This window comes from Sarcophilus harrisii, chromosome 4 (assembly GCF_902635505.1).
Source record: "Sarcophilus harrisii chromosome 4, mSarHar1.11, whole genome shotgun sequence".
Taxonomy (NCBI): domain Eukaryota; kingdom Metazoa; phylum Chordata; class Mammalia; order Dasyuromorphia; family Dasyuridae; genus Sarcophilus; species Sarcophilus harrisii.
In genome coordinates, this window is record NC_045429.1 from 457,737,700 (window position 1) to 457,758,349 (window position 20,650).

A 20,650-nucleotide genomic window follows, 5' to 3' on the forward strand; every position below is an offset into this window, starting at 1 on the left:
ATTAAACTTAGGTTCAAAACTTTCTAGGATACTCACTAATCATATGATCCTGGACAAGGCCTTTCCTCTTCCCCACCTCAGTTTCCCTATCTGTAAAACAAGGAGGTTGGGAGAGACGTTCTGAGGCTCCTTCCAGTACTAGAGCTGCATTTCTATGACCCTGTGGAGTGTTGTTTTCCAAGACTTTCCAGATCAGATCCTAACTCCTTGAATGTCCAGCTTTATAGGCGTGGGGATGGTCGGCTTGTGTCTGGTGCATCATTGATGTATGTAGGGACTGCCTGGTGTGGAAACGCCTTTCAGTGTTGGAAATTGGGAACACCTGTAATTTATCAATCTAGAGCATTACCTGGGGTGGTGAGAAGTGGTGACTTGCTCAGGGTCATGCAGTCAAGTGTGTATCAGAGATAAGGTCTGGCCCCAAGGCTTTCTGACTATTTGTGATAAAGCTCTGTTATAAACATCTTCTCACTGACTCTTCATAATAATCCAAATCAGTCAACATGCATTAATTAAGCACCTACTATGTGCCTGGCACTGTGCTAGGTGGGGGGGATACATGTGCAAAGACTAAAAGAACCCCTCCTCTTGTTGAGATTAATTACCCTATGAGATGACTGCCATAGGAATTATCCTCTTAGTCATACGGATGAGAAGACTTAAACCTGGGAAAGCTAAGTAATTTAATGGGTGCACAGCTAGTAAATATTGGAGATGATTTTTTTTTTGAGGCAATTGGGGTTAAGTGACTCGCCCAGGGACACACAGCTAGGAAGTGTTCAGTATCTGAGGCCAGATTTGAACTCAGGTCCTCCTGACTTCGGGACTGGTGCTCTATCCACTGCACCACCTAGCTGCCCCTGGAAATGAAATTTGAACTCGGGTCATCATGCAACTCTTTGGTTTATTTCAGTTCCAAACAAAGACACCGATTTAAGTAAGATCAAATACTTTTATTTGCCGAGAACGAAACTAGGGAGTGGGAGGGAAGGGCCGGGGAGAGAAGACGTTTGGGTTTATTTCCAACAAACGCATCTTACTCATCTTGGGTAGACTCGTTACTCTCCTCTGCAGGAAAGCAAGTTGGATGTCGTCCAGAGGCAGTCCTCAGGTAGTCCTCCAAGGTGGCCCTCCTTCGGCCAAAGCGTCCCACAGGTCTGATTCCTCGGCCCGTGTACCAGGAAGGGTCAATGTCGGGATCTGGAAAGGAAGGGCGGGAGGCTTAGAAGATACAATGGGGCTGAGTGTTCATGCTTCTCAGAGGAAAAATGGATGGGCTTGGGATAAACATCATTGCTGAGTGACTGATGTATCCTCAGGACCACGGACAGAGAAGGGTCATGGTTGCCAATGGGCATCCCAAATGCTAGCTCCCCAACTTCAGAGGTCATATCTCGAGTGACCCGAGAAACCTAAGAGGCCAGCTGGCCCAATTCCTTCATTTTGCAGATGAGGAAACTGAATCCCAGGGAAGTGAAGGACCTTGCCCAAGTTCACACAATTAGGAAGGAGCCAAGTTGCAATTTGATTCTGGGTCCCTTGATTACAAATTCATTCCTCTTTCCTTGTGGAGATCATGCGCCTCACCTGTCAAATGAGGGGAGTGGATTCTTTAGCTGGAGGGGTCCCTGGCTGTTATAATTGTTATTCTGTAACCCTATATCCTGTGCAATCCTTGTGTTTGTGTGTGTGCCTACCTGGGTTGTCTCCTCCATTAGCTCCTTGAGGGCAGGGACCATTTCCCCCTTTCTTTGTATCCTCAGTGCTTAGAACACTGGTCGGTACACAGTAAGCACTTAATAAATGCTGAGTGACTGACTGAATCCAAAGGATCTGATGTTATAAAATACCCTGTACATTAAGAGGGGAGCACATTTGGGAGCAAACTTTAGGAAACAAGCCTGTTTTTATGCTGAAAAGTCCTGGTATCTTTTCATATGTACACCTGCTTCTCAGTGCCCTTGAGGGATCTCCTATTAACATGGATTTGCTTCTGCACTGCTGGAGCACAAGGGCTGATTGGGGAGGCTTTATCCTCAAGCCCAGCTTAGCCTGGTGTCCACGGTTGGGCCGGGCTGAGTCTGGCCAGCATCCTCAGCCAGTGGCTTCCGAAGCGATGAGATTTTGGGTCACTGTAACTCATGGAGACTGTATTGAGTCACACAGAGTTGATGGGGGCTGTGTGGGAACCCCCAGGGACCAAGTTTCTTGACCTTAATGAAAGTGTCACGTCTGTGCCTGTGTCTTTGGCAATGGACCTGACCTTGGTGACTTAGGGAAGAAGATGTCTGCACTGGGTCTCCCAAGTGAAGGAGTCCCTTCCCCCTTACAGAGCTCTAAGGATTCCTGGTGAATAAATGCATTGAGTCAGACTAATCTCTTATTAAATTTCCTGTTACTGCCCTAGACGCAGCCTGCTTCCTCTCCTCACTCTGCCAACTGCACCGCGTCTTTCACCTTTTCTCCATCTACAGAGCATTTTGGGGGAGAACTTTTCAATAAACCCATAATGATAAAACCATCAAGATAGACCTGAAGCAGAGGATGCGAGCTTTAAAGTCGGAAGAAACCCAGGGCTTTTGGGAGGCGTCCTGGAGGAGAGGTGTGGAGGTAGTCTGGGCGATTGGGTAGGGAAGGGTACTCACTCCTGATCTCCACTGAGCCGTCATGAAGTCGGCATTCAGCCTTGGGTAAGACGAGGCAGGTGAGCAGCAGGTACGGGAAGCAGACTGCCAGGAGGTTCATTGTGCTGAATTCTGCAGGCCGTGAGATAGATGTACGCCTCACCTGTGGATGCAGGAAGCCAGAGGACTTGAGGGAATAGCCTTAGACTATTCCTGATAGTGCTGATCAAAAGACTTAGGGCTTACTAAGGAGGAAACTGAGCCTCAAAAATGAGAATCACTTGTTGAAGGGGACACAGGTTGTGAATTAGGGAGCCAGGATTTGACTCCAGATCCACTGATTCCAAAATAAATGTTCTTCTTGAGCTGTGTTCCCCAAACTGATGATGTGAAAGTGAATGGGAAAGACAAATGGATAGAAACAGAAAAACACATCCATAGACAGAGACACTGGGGGGGGGGGGGGAGAGAGAAAGAGAGAGAGAGAGAGAAAGAAAGAGAGACAGAGAGAGAGAGAGAGAGAGAGAGAGAGACAGAGACAGAGACAAAGAGAAAGAGAGACAGAGAGAGAGAAAGAGAGAGAGAGAGTCCATTTGCTACTGTTGCAGACTCTAGAAGATGAGAAACAGTGCTCAAGATAAGGGCATCGGACATGGGATCATAAGACACTTCCTGAAAACTTGCTTCTGACACTGTGACCCATCTCAAGATACTTTTCCTTCCTTTTTAAAAATGGTGATAATAATATGCATAGAGCCTGCCTCCTGGGGCTTTTAGCCCAGATCAGATCAGCCTGGAAAGTGCCTTTCAATCCTCCCAGAGACCCAGGGATGCCAGCTATCATTAGGGGACAGCACCTTTATTGATTGATTGAGCATCTCATTGCTAATATCTTCTTCCAAGTATAAATATGAGAATCAAGGGAGACATCTGTGTCTCCTCCAGTGTGTTACACATGTAATCACTCAAGCAAAGTTTGTTGAATTGGATTTATTTTCTGAATCTCAGAGCAGAAAATGAATAATTAATAATTAGCCAAATCCTCAAACTTCAAAAAACAACAACCAACTACAATCCCTTGAATGGTTTTTTTAAAGTTTTTATAACACGTAAATGTTAAGACCTTTATAAATTGTAGTTTTTATAACTTACAAATTTCAAAGCTTTAAAAATTAACCTATAGCTTCCTTCTAATATTTCTGCTAAATATCACCATTTTGGTTTCTTTGCTCTGAGCCTATCCTTTAGTTAAATGATCCAGTGGGCAAAAAAAGTTTGGGGATGATAATAGCATCCACCCCACAGAATTGTTGGGAAGAACAAATGAGATGTTCTATATAAGGCACTTTGCAGAGCTTAAAGTACTATAGGGATGCCAGCTATTATAATATTAATACAGGAAGTGATAATTATGATCTAACTGATGTGGGCAAAATCAGAAGGCCTTTCAGAGACATAATCCCTTCTACTTTGAGATTAACCCATTGGAAGTGTCTCTTGCACAATGATCACAGATGATGGGGGAAATCATGACAGCACACAGAGCTGCCACTTGACTACATTATGTCTGCCTTTTTCTTCTCTCCTGCCCCTGTTCTTAGCCCCAGCTAGCATTTACTGCAGCCCCACAGGACCTAGGTTATTGAAGGGCAGTAGGCACCTGTTTCCTTCACCCCACTCAGACCTCCCCAATGTCAGTTGCCCCATTTGGGTAGAGTATACTTACTGTGCTATCAGGAAAGGGAGGAGTTTAGCTTCTGGGGCAGATGGTCCTGCTGAGGTTTGAGTCCAAAGCGACTGATGTGCCTGGGGTCCCTCCTCTTATATTCTCTTTTACTGATTAGGTCATAGGCATCCACAGCCTCCCTCCAATCAATTACCTTCCCCCTCCCTAATCTCATTAGGGGAGCAGACAATAAAAAAGGTAAAGATTTGGCTTTTTTGAATCACCAGAGATATAATTTGATCCCCCCAAATCTTCATCGAGACTTAATGGCCTTTAAACAAGTTACCTTAGCTTCATGTGCATGGTCCTTGATGCCCCCAGGAAATGAAGCATTCTCATTTTAGCACCCACCTCCTGCAAGATCCATTATCTTCAGAGTTCAAAGGCAAATCGATAACTATGACCATCTTCCTGCAGTCCTTGTGTACCATTGCAATGACTTTGCTATTTTTGTTTTTAAAAGATGAAGGGAAGGAAAAGTGCCAATCTAGACTGGATTCAATTAAACAGGAGGAACCGGTTGCTGAGAACAGACTTGAAAAGAATTTTGTGCGGAAATGACCACTTAATCTTAGATTTCATGGTCAATAAGGTATAGTCAGACATCCAGCCTTGATTTTTGGAAGAAGAGATTTCTGGAATACTAGATAAAAGAAAAGTAGGACCTCCTGGCCATCGATTCATTCTTTAGAAAGAGTTGACTCAGAAGGGATGGAATGGTCTCAAGAATGGAATCGGGATGACACAATCACAAATGGTTCCCATGAAGAAGAACAAAGGAAATAGCTCAGGAGAGCAGTGTGGCTGCCCAGGGAACTTATTGGCCACCTCTCAAAAGACATGGGCAAGAAGTAAAAGCAAAGCCTGGCCATCGAGGATGAGAACAGAGAAAGGAAATGATAATGCAAAACAAATGGGAATGGAAAAACCTAACTCATGGCTTGCAATGAATTTTGATGTTGGCTTTTATTGGCCATGTAGAGACAAAGGAAAAAAATCCAAGATGGAGTAGGACCATTGCTGGAAAGTGATGAGCATGATGATAAAGGAAATAGGGAGAAGGTAGAATCACTCACCTGTTATTTGGATTTTGTAAAACTGTTAAAAAGGGAAAGGGGAGAACCAAAAATGAAAGCTAAAATAAAGGAGATGGCAAGAGAGCCCTTAACTTTTCTCAGTCACTTCAAGTCTTCAAAACCAGATATAGCTCAGGTCCTTCAAGAATTCATCTATATGATTGCTGGGCTGAATTTATGAATCTTTCAAAAAATAAATGATGGTGGACTAAAAAGGGACGGGTGTCTTGGTTCTTTTAAAGGGAAAGAAAGTGGATTATTTTTTTTTCTAATAGTATTTTATTTTTTAAAATGCATATAAAGATAGTTTTCAACATTCATTTTGTAAAACTTTGTATTCCAAATTTTTATCCCTCTCTCCCTTACCTCCAACCTCTCCAAGACAGCAACTAATCTGATATAGGTTAAATATATGCAATTCTTTTCAACATATTTTCATATTTTTCATGTTGCACACACAAAAAAAATCAGATCAAAAGAGAAAGAAAAAACAAGCAAATAACAACAAAAGTTAAAAACACCATGCTTTGATCCACATTAAGTCTCCATAATTCTCTCTGGATGCTGATGGCACTCTTCATCCCAAATCTATTGGAAATGTCTTGAATCACCACATGAAAAGAGCCAAGTCCATCACAGTTGATTATCACATACTCTTCTTCTTCCTGTGTACAATGTTTTCTTTGTTTTCTCACTTCACTCAGTGTCAGTTCATGTTCAGTCTTTCCAGGTTTTTCTGAAATCTTATCTTACTCATTGTTTCTTATAGAACAATAATATTCCATTACATTTACATGCCAAAACTTATTCAGACATCCCCCAAATGATGGGCATCCACTCAATCTCTAGTTTCTTGTTAAAAAGAACTGCTATAAACATTTTTGCGCATATGGGTCCTTTCCTCTATTTTATGATCTCTTTGGGTTACAGACCCTGTAGAGACACTGCTGGATTAAAACTCTTTGGTCACAGTTCCAAATTGTTCTCCATAATAGTTGGATCATTTCACAACTCCGCCAACAATGCATACGGGGTCCCAGTTCTCCCATATCCCCTCCAACATTTATCATCATCTTTTCCTGGCATCTTAGCTAATCTGAGAGGTGTGAAGTAGTGCCTCTAATTAATAATGATTTAGAACATTTTTATATGACTAGAAATAACTTTAATTTTTTTCATATGAAAATTTCTGTACATTTTCTCTGACCATTTGTCAATTGGGAAATGGTTTGTAGTCTTATAGAGTCAATTCTATTTATATTTTAGAAATGAAACCTTAATCAGAAACACTGGCTATAAACATTTGCTCCAGCTTTATGCTTCCTTTATAATTTTGGCTGCATTGGTTTGTTGTGCAAAATCTTTTGAATTTAATGTAATCAAAATGATCCATTTTGTGTTTCATAATATTCTCTAGTTCTCCTTTGGTTATAAGTTCTTCTCTTCTCCACAGATCTGAGAGATAGACTATCCCTTGTTCTCTTAATTTGCTTATAGTATTACCCTTTATCCCTAAATCATGAACCCATTTATCTTGGTATAGGATGTTAGGTGTGGGTCAATGCCTAGTTTCTGCCATACTAATTTCCAGTTTTTCTAACAATTTTTGTCAAATAGTGAGTTCTTATTCCAGAAGCTGGGGTCTTTGGATTTATCAAACACAATGTTATTATAGCTATTGACTATTGTGTCCTGTGATCCTAACCTATTCCACTAATCCACTACTTTATTTCTTTTCTTTTGTCCTACTCTGTCTTAACCAAAAAATGGTTTTGATGACCACTGCTTTATAGTATGATTTTAGGTCTGGTACGGCTAGGCCATTAAGAGGTGGATTCTCTACATTATTGACTGATGATCTTGGCTTCAATACTTGAATTCTAGAACATGTTGTTAGAGACAGTTTGTGAGACCTTGTGGTTGTAATGAGGTGGTAATCAGTTCCAGCCAGGAAATCTAGATTCAACCCTGATTCTGCTTCTCACACATCCCGTATTGCTTAAAAATATATTTTGAACATTATCTTCAAACTAGCACAAAGATGTCAGTATATGAAGAACAAGAAAGAGAACCAAATGGGTAACTGGGCATTTCTGTATCTGTGACCCACATCTCCTAGTAGAATGTAAGACCCTTGAGGGCAAGCACTATCCTATTCACACATTTATATCCCCAGCAGTATTTGCTGCATAGTAAGACCTCAGGTAACTCACGTAATTGGCTCGGTGTCTCAGCTTCTTCTTCTCTAAGGAGGGTTGTATAAGATGGCATTTAATGTCCCTCCTAGGCTTAAGTCTACAATCTTATTTCTTTTTTTCAAAAATAGTGAATTAAGAGAGGAATGGGGCTCATGCAAGATTTAAGATGGTTTCACCTTTGCCGCAGAGGGAATTGGGCAGGAAACATTGGCCCAGGAGAAGAGTTACATGGTGATGGGACTTTTGGGGTGACAGTATCGCCATCTGGTGGTATGGCCTGGCAGAATAGCCTAAATTCAGGTGCAGGGAGAGGGAAAATGATGATGGACCTTCCCAAAGAGAAAACATGTCCCTCTGAGAAGAAAGTATCCATCTTCCTGTTCACTACCCAGCTGGCCTCCTCTAGAACACACTAGAAACAAAGATAATTCTGAGTATAACTTTTTTTATCCCTATTTTACCAAGTAGGAAACTGAAGCTCATGAAGTAAAATGAATTGTCCATCATTATATAGCTATCATTAGAGCTGGGATTTGAATCCAGATCTTTCTGATCCAAGTCCACAGTTTTCTACCACACTGTGGCAATTCTTACTTCTTGGGTATGATTTCCCGATCCTATAAGTTCTTAGCTACCTTTTCAAAGTGGCCACGAGGGGTCTATGAAGTTCCCAAGGGCAACCAAGGTAGATCGAGGACATCATAAAATTATGGGCCAACTGCTGAGGCCATCTCAGGTCCCAGTGGCCGAGATGATGCCTTATCTTCATCTCACTCTTATGCTTGGATAAGAATGGGGCTCCTGACTGCCCTGGGTCTCAGTCCCTCTTCATAAAATGGGAGAGTTGGGCCAAATTGCTTTTGAGGTCACTTCCAGCTCTTATTCCATGATCATTAGGTGCCAAGCACTGTGCTAAGTACTGGAGCCAGATCCACACTGTATGATTTTGTTAGTGGATACCCAGAGATGCAGGCTATCGGCAGGGAAGTGAGTGGGGCACATGGATTCTATACAGTCTTGGTTGAGAGACCAATGGTATGGGTGAGTTTTGCAATAAGACCCAAGGAAAACATCCTAACTCATGCTGAAAAATGACAGTAGTAGAAGTAGTAGTGGTGGTGGTAGTAATAGTAGTGGTGGTAGTAATGGTAGTGGTAGTAGTAGTAGTAGTAATTGCTGTTGTTGTTGTTGCTGCTAAATAACCCAAAGGAGAGTGAGAAGATGCAGGGTAGATAGAAGCAGCTTGCAACACATTGCCAACATGATGTGTAAGTGGGAAGTTATATCAGAGTATCCTTAAGCAGATATCTTTGAATGATGAGCCAGGAAAGCAGGCCAGTCTTGTAGCTCGAGAGGCTACCCAATGAAGGGCTCAATTGTGACATAGTGCCCCGAAGACATTGAAAGAAGCAGACAGTGATTACTCTATGGAGAAGACAAAAGAGGGGCAGGGAATGATAACAAGGAGATTATTATCAGCATTGGTGAAGGCAGCATAGCAATGGTAGTAGATTGGGACCTACAAGGACTGGGGTCTAATTCTGCCTCCTTTATTTGTTAGGTGTGCGACTCTGAGGAAGTCTTTTTCCATTCTGGGCCTCAGTTTCCTTATCTGTAAAATAAGACTAATAGTTGCTCCTGCTCCCTGCCCCTGTTCACAATTATTGAGAAAATCCAATAAAATGATGTCTATAAAGTGCTTTTCAAGATTTAAAAAGTACTATATAAATGTGAGCTATTATTATTATTATCAGTAGCAATGTTATTATTATTAGTATCTATGCCAATAAAATTAAATTCATCAAAACATTAAGTTAAAGTGAATCTTTTCTCCCTCCTGCTCTCTCTCTCTGTCTCCTTTTCTTTCTGTCTTTCCACAATATATTTATATACATGAATATATGTGTGTATTTACATATATTTATTTATGTTGATCTCAATGGTTTTTTCACACATTATTTATTTTCATTTTGATAGCAACAATGGTTGGAAAAGCAATACAAGAAAGTAATCATTTAATAGGTGTCTAAATGGGTCCTTTGAGGGTTGAGATCCTCTTTTTGAGGGATCTAGGTTTAATTCTCAGTTTTGCTATTTATTACCTGGAAGACCTTGGCAAATTCCTTCCCTTCCCTGGATTTTAATGTTTTCAAGGGTAAAATTGGGGTGTTGGATTAAATAACCTTAAAAGTCTCTTCCTATTCTAAATCTATGATTCTATGTTTCCAGGAGTAGAAGTAGATGTTCTTTAATGTCTTTCCTAGTTCTAAATCTATGAGTCTATGGAATATAAATTCAGAGATACAATAAACTGAAAAGAAACATAGCATCAGGTAGCAAGTAGGTTGCGATGATCTGGGAAGTGATGCGCCATGTTGTTCTATTCTTAAATTCACTCTGCAGAGGCTTGGAGGAAAAGCTGGCAACTATTATCACCTTGAAGCAGGAATCCTACACAAGCAATGTTTCTTCTTTTCTCCAAGAAGAATTGAGGAGGGAGAAGAAAATAATGGTGGTGATAGTGGAGAAAACATTAGTTATTCTTTATCTGATTTCGATGGTAAAGATTTTCTTTAAGGCTGATGGGTCATCACAGGTTTCTGGGGAGTATCAAAAAAAAAAATGAAGAGCAAAGAAAAGTTAAAAACCACTCAAATGAAATTCTGAGTTTGGGGGCTATTCTCTGCTATTACACTTCTTTCACTACTTCACTGCTAGTCTCACATCTTAGTCAAAACTTGATTATTATATTATTAGTCAATTAACCTCTCAGTGACTAATATCCCCATTTGCAAAATTTTTAATGACACTTCTCCTAACTTTATTATTATTATTCGCTCTTGCATCTCCCACCTCCAAATGAAAGATAAATCTTGTCTTTTTTTTATTTTTAAGACATCTTTTTTTCTGTTCTCTGATTTTCTACTACCTTTATTCAGTCCCTCATCTCTTCTCATTTAGACAATAACAATGGCCTCTTAATTAGATCAATGAGATAATCTCAGAGACCCAAATACAGTAAAAGGAAAGCACTTTGTCAACTTTAAAGCATCACATTACTTATGACTACAATATTAATAACAATTATTTTTAGTTTCCCTGCATTCAATTACTTTTCTCCCTGACTCATCTTTCATGCAGTTACCAAAGAGATTCTCCTAAAGTGCAGATGTGACCATGTCACTTCTGACTCAACAAATTCTGCTGATTCCCTATCACATTATCCTATCCTCTGTTTGGCATGGAAAATTCTTTACAACCTGGCTTTTTTCCTACCTTTCCTACTTTCTTTTACTTTACTTGCCTTCAAGTATGCTATAGCCTCCTCACACTGCTCTGTCTATTTGCTATTCCTCACACATTCTATCTCATGCCTACAGACATTTGCCCTGGTTATGCCGCATGCTTGGAAGGCCTTCCGTCTTCACTTATGTTTTTTAGAATTCTTGACTTCCTTCAAGACTTTTCCTAGTCTCTCCCTCACCCTTTGCCCTGTCCCCCAGCTGCTAGAGACTTCTCCTCTAAAATTACCTTTCATCTTTCCTAATGTTTAACAAATTCTTGTTGACTGATACAGAGTATTCCATTTTATTCCCAAATTTCCCAAAATTCCCCAAATCAATTTTTCTTTACCTTAGCTTGGCTTAAGACTAAGCTGGGACGTATTATGGGTATTTAGCTACAGACAATAGACTCATTGGACTGAAGTATGAAACTGAATTGGGATGAGTCTTACCGCAAAAATGTGATCCACCCTTCTGTTTTTCCCATTGGGATTTCTTTGAGTCAGGGACCCTCGGTAAGGTGATTTTCGGTTGAAAAGGCCATCATTTCTGTCTTCATGGAAAATAAATGGTTTGATTTAATCATTTAGCTAGGTTCAAACTATCAAGGACAATGGCAGTTTCCATGCTGGTTTCTAGACCAAGCCTCTCTAGATATTTCAATCAAAGCAATCACCTTTCCTCCTCAGCACCTTGGACAGTACCTCTAGCTATCTGAAAGATCAATCATAACTCTTACAAGGGGAATACTCAGTGTGTACTTCTTTTACCTTGGGTCAAGAATACCATCCTTCCTTCCTTCCATCCATTCATCCATCCATCCATCCATCCATCCACTCAAAGAACATTTATTAAACTCTTATTTTATGCCTAGACTGGTGCTGTAGAAAGACAAAAGCAGCGTCATTTCCCCCCTTAAGAAACTTGTATTCTTTTCTATTGTTAATATAATGTAATAAATACATGTTTCAAAACATGTATTCTATTGTGGGCACAGAACATTTAAACTTCTAAATAAATAAAATATAATTTAAGGAAAAAACAGTAATAATTTGAATGATCATGAAAGGCTGAGGCAGGTGACAGCTGAATTCAACATTGAAGGAAATTAAAGATACTGAGAATTGGAGAGGAGAAGGAAACATAATCTTGGCATAGTGGACACTCCATGCAAAAGTATGGAGGTAGGAAATTTGGTGTTCAGTTCAGAGATCATCGATTAGGCCTTCCCATTGTATGAAGGGAAATGAATCAATAGAAGTCCACTCAGACCTAGGAATCCTGATCTGAGGAAAGGAAGTTGGAAAAAATCTAACTTCCTCCAAGTGTATATACATGCATATAGATACACTCATACATTTATGCATTCTCTCCCCCTCTACACTTAGATGCTGCAAGGATCTAGAATTTCTTTGAATGGATGGATCCCCAGGTCTGGCAGAGCAGATCGTGACTCCTCTGCTCACAGATGACCTTTGAGGGCAGCAGTGGCCAAGAGATGAGTGTGACTCAACTTATCTAGACCAATCTTTGGGACAGAGACACAGAGTCTATTGCTAGAACTTCACTTAAAAATTTTCAGCTTGGCCAGGCCTGAGACAGCTTGAGCGCCATGGAGTAGTCTTTGAGAATTCCTCATCATTGGGGAATACCCTCCTTTTCAGTTTCTTTTCACCCCAATTATTTAGAACCCTGATGAGATCCAAAAGGCAAAGCAAAAATCTCACTGAGCATCCTAAATGAACTCAACAAATTCATATACTCTACTTACAGTAGAGGCCCCTTCCTTCAGGCCCTCCCTTGGGGCCTATTTACTCTTGTTTTAATGAGCAATCCTAACCACTTTGTTGGTCTGGTTGTCAAGCCTGTAGTAGATTAGGAGCAGCCAATTAGAAAGGTGATGCTAGAGGCAGGCACATGGACATCAGGAAGGAATGACAGTAAAGGGCAAGTGGACATCAGGAAGGAATGACAGTAATGGGCAAGACAGCCAAACTATTAAAAGCAGCCATGAACACAACAAGCACAGCCCTTGGTGGGCCAATAAATGCAGTGATGAACAGCTCTATACACCTCAAAGTCAGGTATGGGGTAGACAGTTGGGAAGAATTACTGAACCATGGTTTGTCCCTAACAATGACCTTGGAGTATCAAGGAAATAATATATTACATGACTTCTGTCGTAGGAGAAGAGGAACACTGACATCAGGTAAAGTGATTTTCTCATAAAGCTATAGGGAACTGGGCAAGATTAGTGCCATGCTGTCCAAGTTAAAGGTTCTTTTTCAGGACCAAACTACAGAAGTGAAAAAAGGCAGGTGATCTATCTCTGGCCAACATGCTATCTGGCAGTTGTGTTGAACTGTTTTGGGGAAATGTATTTGAGGTTCTTGGGTTTTTATTGTTGGGAACTCCAAATCAATTGAAGGCTTTATCATCTACTATGGCACAATAAATAATCTCTGTTAGATACTGGGCATACAAAAGTATAACTCCTAGCCTCAAGGAGCTTATATTGTATTGAGGGGATACAACCTACATGCTATGTTGAGTATACTGGACACATACAAACTAGATGCCAAGCAGAACAAACTCTTGATTTCAAGAGTTCTGGCCAGTGAAAGCAGCAGGAATGGCCACAGGGAAAAGCCGCTTTGATGATCTCCTTGTCCATTACGGACAGAGTCCAGCATATGGCAGCCAATGGCTTCTCTTTGACATTCTGCCACCTACTAGCTGTATGAACAGGAGTACTTGTTGTGTTTAAAACAAAATGACCTTGTTTTTAAAAGGGCAGACCTTTAACTTGAGTTTCCAGAGTGACCAGTTTCTGGAGGGCTCCAGCCTGTTGGGTTTTCCTTATATGCACAAAGAACATGCAGTGGAAGCTGTGTTTATTCACTTAGCCTGTGCAAATCCCCCAGAATGCTTCTTCTTGTCTGTTCCCTAAATATTTGTCTCCAAGGTCCCTGCCTCTCTGTGGCTTCCCCAACAGACAGACCTGATGATTCTTACCTTGAAGTTTAAGAGAATTATTGAATATTCTCTTCGGGACATGTGGCCTAGACATTACCTATAAGAAAAAGAAATCTTTTGGCTTGAGATGTCATTGAATCCTGAGGGCCAATTCCTCCTTTTGGGGAGTTGAGTCTAGGGGTGAGGGAAGAATCAATGCTTGAAGTTTTAACAGATAGCCAGTTTCTGAAGTATAAGTGCTCACCCTGAAAATGTATCAAGCAAAATGCTCTCCCAAACCGGCAGAAGCTGGCAAGCCCCGGCTTCTTGTTTTAATTTATGATTCGATGAGTCAGGAAGGCTCATATCTAGTCTCTGACTCATAAGATAACAGATTTAGGGAAGAACAGGGACTCAGAGTTCCTCAAATCCAACCTCTATATTTCACAGATGAAGAAACAAAGGCCAAAGAGGTCAATCCCAAGGTTACATGACTGAGCAAGTCTCTGTCTTTCAGGATCTGTTTTCTCATCTGCCAAATGACAGAGTTGGACCAGCTAGCCTTCCAAGGCAAAAGTCTATCTCTGAATCGGTGGTCTATGCTTAGCTGAGACATTTAGCCAAGATCTTAGCTTGAAAAATCTATCTTCCTGCCAGTTAAGATGAACCACTGGACCCTGGGTAGAAAGATCCTTGTATAGGGGAATGTGGGGAAACCTGAAAGTTTTTTTTCCAAATGAGATAAGAGATAGTGAGTAGGAAGAACCGACATCTTGAAATGGCATCGGGTGATCTGACTTAATGAGGCTGGCTTTAGTCTGAGCTTTGGAATTAGTCCAAACTCAGGGTGTACTTGGAGACAAAAGAAAAGGAGGTGAAAAATGGAGTCAATTCATTTGCCTTTTTGGTGCCAGCCATCCTTCTATCAATAGATAGCCTATCTTAGCTGAGTGGGATGCACGCAACACAGCCATGGATTTGCCTTTCTTCCTGGTGTGTCTCAAGTTCAAGGACCATTTTGGTAGACCCAGTGCCTTGGGGCTATGTCTATTCATTCTTCAACCTATTGGAGCCATTCACCTAATGGCAGGTTGGCTCTAAGCTAGCTGGGGAGGGTCCAATTAAAGGAGTGGTTAGGCAGGCAATAAAGCAAGTGTTAAGCAATGGAATTGGGGGGTAAGAGGAAGGGAATCCCATACCAATATCCCCTTTTTTAAAAGTCTCATTTGTGCATGCAACAATTAGGGTTAGAAGGGAAGATACCTATCCATGTTAACTCTGAATGTCTTCCACTTTTTAATTCTTATTTTCAGTCATTTCTCAGTCGTGTCCAACTCTTTGTGATCCCATTTGAGGTTTTCTTGGCAAAGATATTGGAGAGGTTTTGCCATTTCTTTCATCAGTTTATTTTTATAGATGGGGAAACTGAGGCAACAGTGTTAAGTGGCTTGTCCAGAGTCACACAACAAGTGTCTGGGGCTGTATTTGAACTTGGGTTTTCCTGATTCCAGGGCCGGCACTCTCTGCACGATAATGCCATCTCGCATCCTAATTCTTACATGTATGTGAGTAATTTTTTTTTTCTGTTCAGTATGTTTTTCTCTTTCTCTTCTCTCTCTCTTCCTGAACTGCTTTAACTGCATGGAAATGTTTAATTAATCAGAAACATTCAAAAGATTAAAAAAAAAAGGCAAGGAGCATCTAGGTAGTACAGTGGGTAGAGCATCAGCCCTGAAGTCAGGACAACCTGAGTTCAAATTTGGTCTCAGACACCTAACACTTCCTAGCTGTGTGATCCTGGGCAAGTCACTTAACCCCAATTGCCTCAGCAAAAAACAAAAAAACTTTGTTATATATGAATTGCTTGCTGTCTCAGTGAGGGAGAGGGGGAGAGAGAGAATTTGAAATTCAAATTAAAAAAAGAATATTAAAATTGTTTTTATATGTAATTGGCTGAAAGTAAAATATCAAAAATAACAAAATCTTTGTTATAAGGGATGAGAAGGGCAAGGGAGAAGGATCTATTTGGAAAAAGACAAGAATAAAAACAAGAGTTTTTAAAAGGGCCTATAAATATGAACAGCTCCATTCGACTTTTTGCCATCTGACATCAAGCCTTCATTTTCCCTTCCTCCTCTCCTCTTCTGGCTTCTTTGAGGGATGGACTGTTACTCACTTTGATAACCTCGGAGTCTTCTGGATTTTCATCCCCCAGGCTGTTTTTGGAGAGCTGGAGTGGAAGTATCTAGGAGTGAAGATGCGAGACATCATTTGAGGGGCTTCCTTATGACACCCAACTCTGGTCAGGTCATTCCAAGCTGGATGGGAGGCTGATTCTCTTCTATAGGTGACCATGAATCTGGGACCTCGCTCTAGACCTACAGGGGCCGCAGGGATTGTATGGTCCAAACCCTTCATTTAACAGGTGAAGAAACTGAGGCCCAGAGAGGTTGTAGCTCCTAAGATTCTAACGAGGCTGTCTATACCAGCCCTCTCATTTTCCAGATGAGCTGGAAAGAGAAGGAGGGCTAGTCCTAGGCTTACAGAATTAGAATTTAAACTCAATGCCTCTAAATACGCTAATACTCCAATGGAAAGCTTCCTTTGTGGCTTTCCATTTGAAAAAACAAATTAACCAATATCAGGTCGATAACAAAATTTTGGTCATTTTTTGGATTTAGGGCTATGGTATAGATTGAGGACTTGCTAGTGTAGAAACTCCCATTCATTGAGGAAGATCAGAAACTCCAGGATTTGGAGTTGGGGGACCTGGGTGCAAATCCTGTTTCTGATGCTTCCTGCCTGAATGATAATCGACAGATCAATTAACCTTTCCTTGCCTCAGTTTTCTCATCTGTAAAATGAGGAGGGTTGGTGTAAATAGTCTAGAGGGCTCCTTCTAGCCCTAAACCTGCAATCCTATCTGAATGACTTCAGGCAGGTTACCCAGCCAAGTCTGAGCCTCGGTTTACTCAAATATCAATGAAGGAATCAGGCTAGATAGATGATTTTTGAGATACCTTTTGACTCCAAACTTATTATTATTAATCATTATTTTTATTCCTACTGTTGAATTTTTTCTCCTTATATTAAATTGGAGGTGAAAAAATTAACAAAAATTAACAAAAAATTATTTTCTCCTCACTATCATTTCCTTTGGAGGGGGGTGGGTGGGAAGGAAAACAAATGCTTTGCAAGTAATATGCATAGTTAAGCAAACGCTATTTGCTTATTGGCTGTGCTGAGGGTTATTCAGCTACTAAGTTTTGATGTCAGGATTTGAATTCTGATCTTCCTGATCCCAAGTCCAAGGTTCCATCCACAGGGACTTGGACTCAGGATTGGAACTAATTCCATTTATAATCCTAATTCCTTTAGACTACCTCACATATTTTATACCAAGATAGACTACAAATGGATCTGTAAGCTAGATACAAAGTCACAGCATAAATAAATAAGGGAACTATTTTTAAAAATTATGTATCAGGTCTATGGATAGTAGAAAAGCTCATGATCAAAGAAGGATTAGTGAGGATCATTGAATATAAAATAGATGAGTCTGATTACCTAAAATTAAAAAGAAGATTTTGCATAAACATTCAATAAAGCTAAGATTAAAAGAGAAACAGCTAGTTGGGGGAAATAGTTGCAACAAATGTCTCTGGCAGAGGTCTCATTTCTAATTAACCAATTGAAATTAAAAAAAAAAACAAGAGCCATTCCCCAAGTCATAAATAATCTAAAGATTCATGATTAGGGAGCTGTTGAGAGAAGAAACCAAGGCTATCTATAACTCGATGAAAAAATGCTCCAAATCATGAAGAAGAAAAAAGAAAGAAGGCAGCAGCAGCAGTAGTAATAGCACAATATTATAATAGTATTTGTTAGCAGCTTTCTTTGTAGTGGCACAAGATCCAATAGTGAGACTCCAGGACACAGCAAGGGAAATAGGAAAATAAAAAACCCCAACGAATGTCTAAACCACAGACTCAGCAGATCAGCCATATACTTCCCCTGCCCCTACCCCTTTACCTCCCCCTGCCCTCCCCCCCAATCCCTGTTTGGCTCTAGGAATTGCAGGTGGAGCTGGGCTTGCTGTGGACTGTGATTCCATCTTCCTTCTTCAACCTCCCCTCCCCTACCTACCCTCAGTGCCTTCTACCAACCTGGAGGTTTGATTTCTTCCTGGGTTTCTCCCAAGTTGTGACAGGGAGTCCAGCAGCACTGAGGGCAGCAATCCGAGATTTTATATCTGACACCTAGGGCAACACCCACATGTTAAATACATACAAGGACCCCTTGTCAATCTGGCTTGCTAAATGAAACCTGAGAACAGTCCTCCTTACCAGCATGCTCCAGTAGAAGGGTTTTTTTTTGTGTGTTTTGTTTTTTGTTTTTTGTTTTTTGAGTTTGAGATTCTTTTGGCAATCTGGAAGAAGACCCCTTCTCAGAACCATATTTTTGAATGAATTGGTATGCTGCAGAATGTACTAATAAAAGCACAGGTCTGAGCTATCCATCTATCTATCTATTTATCTATCTATCCATCCATCCAGCTACCTCCCTACCTACACATTCATATTATATACACATACACAATATATACACATATACGTAATTTGTGGTGTTCTCTTCTTTAAAATATAATGGTGCTCTCTGGGAGCAGGTTTCTTGGGGAGGTTTTCTGGCGGCAGCCTTAGTTTCAGTTCAGAGTAATAATCACCCCAAATGCAGCCAGCTGATAAAATCCAAACGTTTATTTCTTATCTCTTTCCTTGGGCCCCGTTAGCTTTCTTAGAGGCCTCTCTCCCTCCTTGGTTCCAAGAGCTCTTGCAGCTTGTCCTTTGCCTCTGCTTTCATCAGCCTCCAGCCAGCACCAAGGTGGAAGATGGAATGAATCTGACCACCTCTGAGAGTGGGCTTGTGGGCTTCTGTATGTCCCAGAGTGCTCTTTGGCCCTGAGAGCTTCTTGCTTATATGCTGTTCACTGAGTACACACCAATCATTATATCACTGGGAAACCATTATTTGTTGTAGGATTAAATCAATGCTAAACTAGATTTAAATTTTGTCCCCTCAATTCCACTTAATACCTTGTTTCAAGCTCTGGCCCATAACATCTCCTCATAGGATCAGATCAATCATACCGAACCATGCTAAATTAGATAATTATGGTCTCTATCAATTCTAATGAGTTAGCAGTTTGTAAGGATTCCAACAGTAATTGATATAATAACAATGTACATTTTTTTGTCCTTTCTTTGTTACCAGAATTTTGCTTAATCTTGGTACCAAACGGCACCTACTAAATGCTTATAGACTTGCCTTAAAATCTTTTGGTAATTACCTCCCTCTTTGCATGCTGCACCTCAGTGGCTGTCAAGGCCACTCTGTCCTCCAGCTCTGAGAGCGCTGAATCAGGGGTTCTGGTACGTGGGACTTGCTCCTCAAGGTCAGGAAACCTGTTCTCCTCTCCATGTGTCTGGCCAGTCTGAGAAATAGGACAGAGTCTACTTAGCTCCATGAGTAAAAGAGACTCAGATGAGTGCCAGAGGTGTTGCTAGGCACCTATAGTGTTAACCTAGATGTAAAAAGAGGGGGTCAGACAGACCAGAAAGCATAAAGGGTCCCTTCCAGCTTCAAATCTATGCTCTGCTCATCCCTGTCCCTGGGGAAGCTGCAGAGAAGCAGTGGGTGGAGTGTTGTGGAGAGTGAGATGGAGCAGAAATCTAAGCCCTGGGTTCCGGTTCCATCTCTGACTCTGACTGGAGTATGACCCTATTCAAGTCTCTGCATCTGCTCAGTGTGCTGGAAAACTCTCTCTAAGCCTCCATGTTACCCAATGGCATGAACAGCATGAGTTCTTGCTGCTGCTGAAATCATAGGTCTTGTATCTCTCCCGATAAATGTCAGTTATTGTTAATCATCCTTAATTAACATCCTTCTCCCTTGCCTTATTGTATCGAGGCCTCAAGGGGATCCTGGGGGCTTAAAATCAGCTGAATGAAAATACTGCATGTCTACACTAGCCATAAAGGGCTGGAATAAAGGGTAAGTGGAAGTGAACATGTTCAGCATGCTGATGGCCTGAGCATCTGCTCTCTGAGGACCAGTCCGGCTCAGTATGGCCCTGAATGTTGGGCCCAGGTTATGGAAGTTCATAAAGATCTGTCCATTAAGGCATGGAGGGGCTGCAATCTGTCTGTTGGGAGGAGATACTCTGAGACATTAAGGATGCACAGAGTGATGGGGTGCATGCTTTGGTGGAAGTCCAGACTCAGGGATGGAAGGGTCCTGGGAGCCTCTCTAGTCTAACCATAATGGCCGAGAATCCCCTTAACCACATGCCTACCACACTGGCATCCAGCCTTTGCTTGGAGACCTCCATGGAGAGGTTGGGAGTGAGCAGCCTTTAGTTCATTTTTAGATCACTCTCAGCTGTTGGATGTTTTTGTTGACATCACCCAAACCTTTTAATTTCTACCCAAAATTCTTTGCTCTTTCCTGTGGGGCCATTCAGGTCAAGTTTAATCCCCTTCTCCAGATCAGTTCTTTGGCTGTTTTGAAAACAATTATCATAGCCTCCCCAAAGCTGCTCTTCTCTATCTCATAAAGTAGGGATTGAGGCCCTTTATTCCCCATCCTGCCCTCAGGTTCTGAAAGAATGGCTCAGATGGCAACCCCTAAAGGCCCATCCAGGGGTCTGTCCACCCTTGAGAGTGACCAATAGAAGAATTGGTGGAAGGTTTTCACATAGAATGGGGCCAATGAGGTCAAAACAGGGCAG

The 20,650-nt window shown here is 41.2% G+C and overlaps 2 protein-coding genes across 4 annotated transcripts in view; both read right to left on the reverse strand.

The window, feature by feature from the left end:
• Positions 1-874: 874 nt before the first annotated feature.
• On the reverse strand, positions 875-2,745 carry PRLH (prolactin releasing hormone). The gene is made up of 2 exons (XM_023503807.2): positions 2,646-2,745; positions 875-1,200 (listed from the first exon to the last, which is right to left on the reverse strand). Exons 1-2 carry the CDS (start codon positions 2,743-2,745, stop codon positions 1,037-1,039), a joined length of 264 nt encoding a protein of 87 aa, XP_023359575.1. The 3' UTR covers positions 875-1,036.
• A 6,616-nt stretch (positions 2,746-9,361) lies between these two features.
• Positions 9,362-20,650, reverse strand: part of MLPH (melanophilin) — a 54,563-nt gene continuing 43,274 nt past the window's right edge. For 2 of the 3 annotated variants that reach the window (XM_031968241.1, XM_031968240.1), the window contains 6 exons: positions 19,211-19,354; positions 18,030-18,122; positions 16,040-16,108; positions 13,924-13,981; positions 11,361-11,461; positions 9,362-10,224 (listed from right to left, as the gene is read on the reverse strand). In XM_031968241.1, coding sequence (XP_031824101.1) covers positions 10,198-10,224; positions 11,361-11,461; positions 13,924-13,981; positions 16,040-16,108; positions 18,030-18,122; positions 19,211-19,354 — 492 coding nt within the window. In that variant the 3' untranslated portion in view covers positions 9,362-10,197. The remainder of the gene's footprint in view (positions 10,225-11,360; positions 11,462-13,923; positions 13,982-16,039; positions 16,109-18,029; positions 18,123-19,210; positions 19,355-20,650) is intronic. The other variant, XR_004234111.1, reaches the window with a different exon arrangement.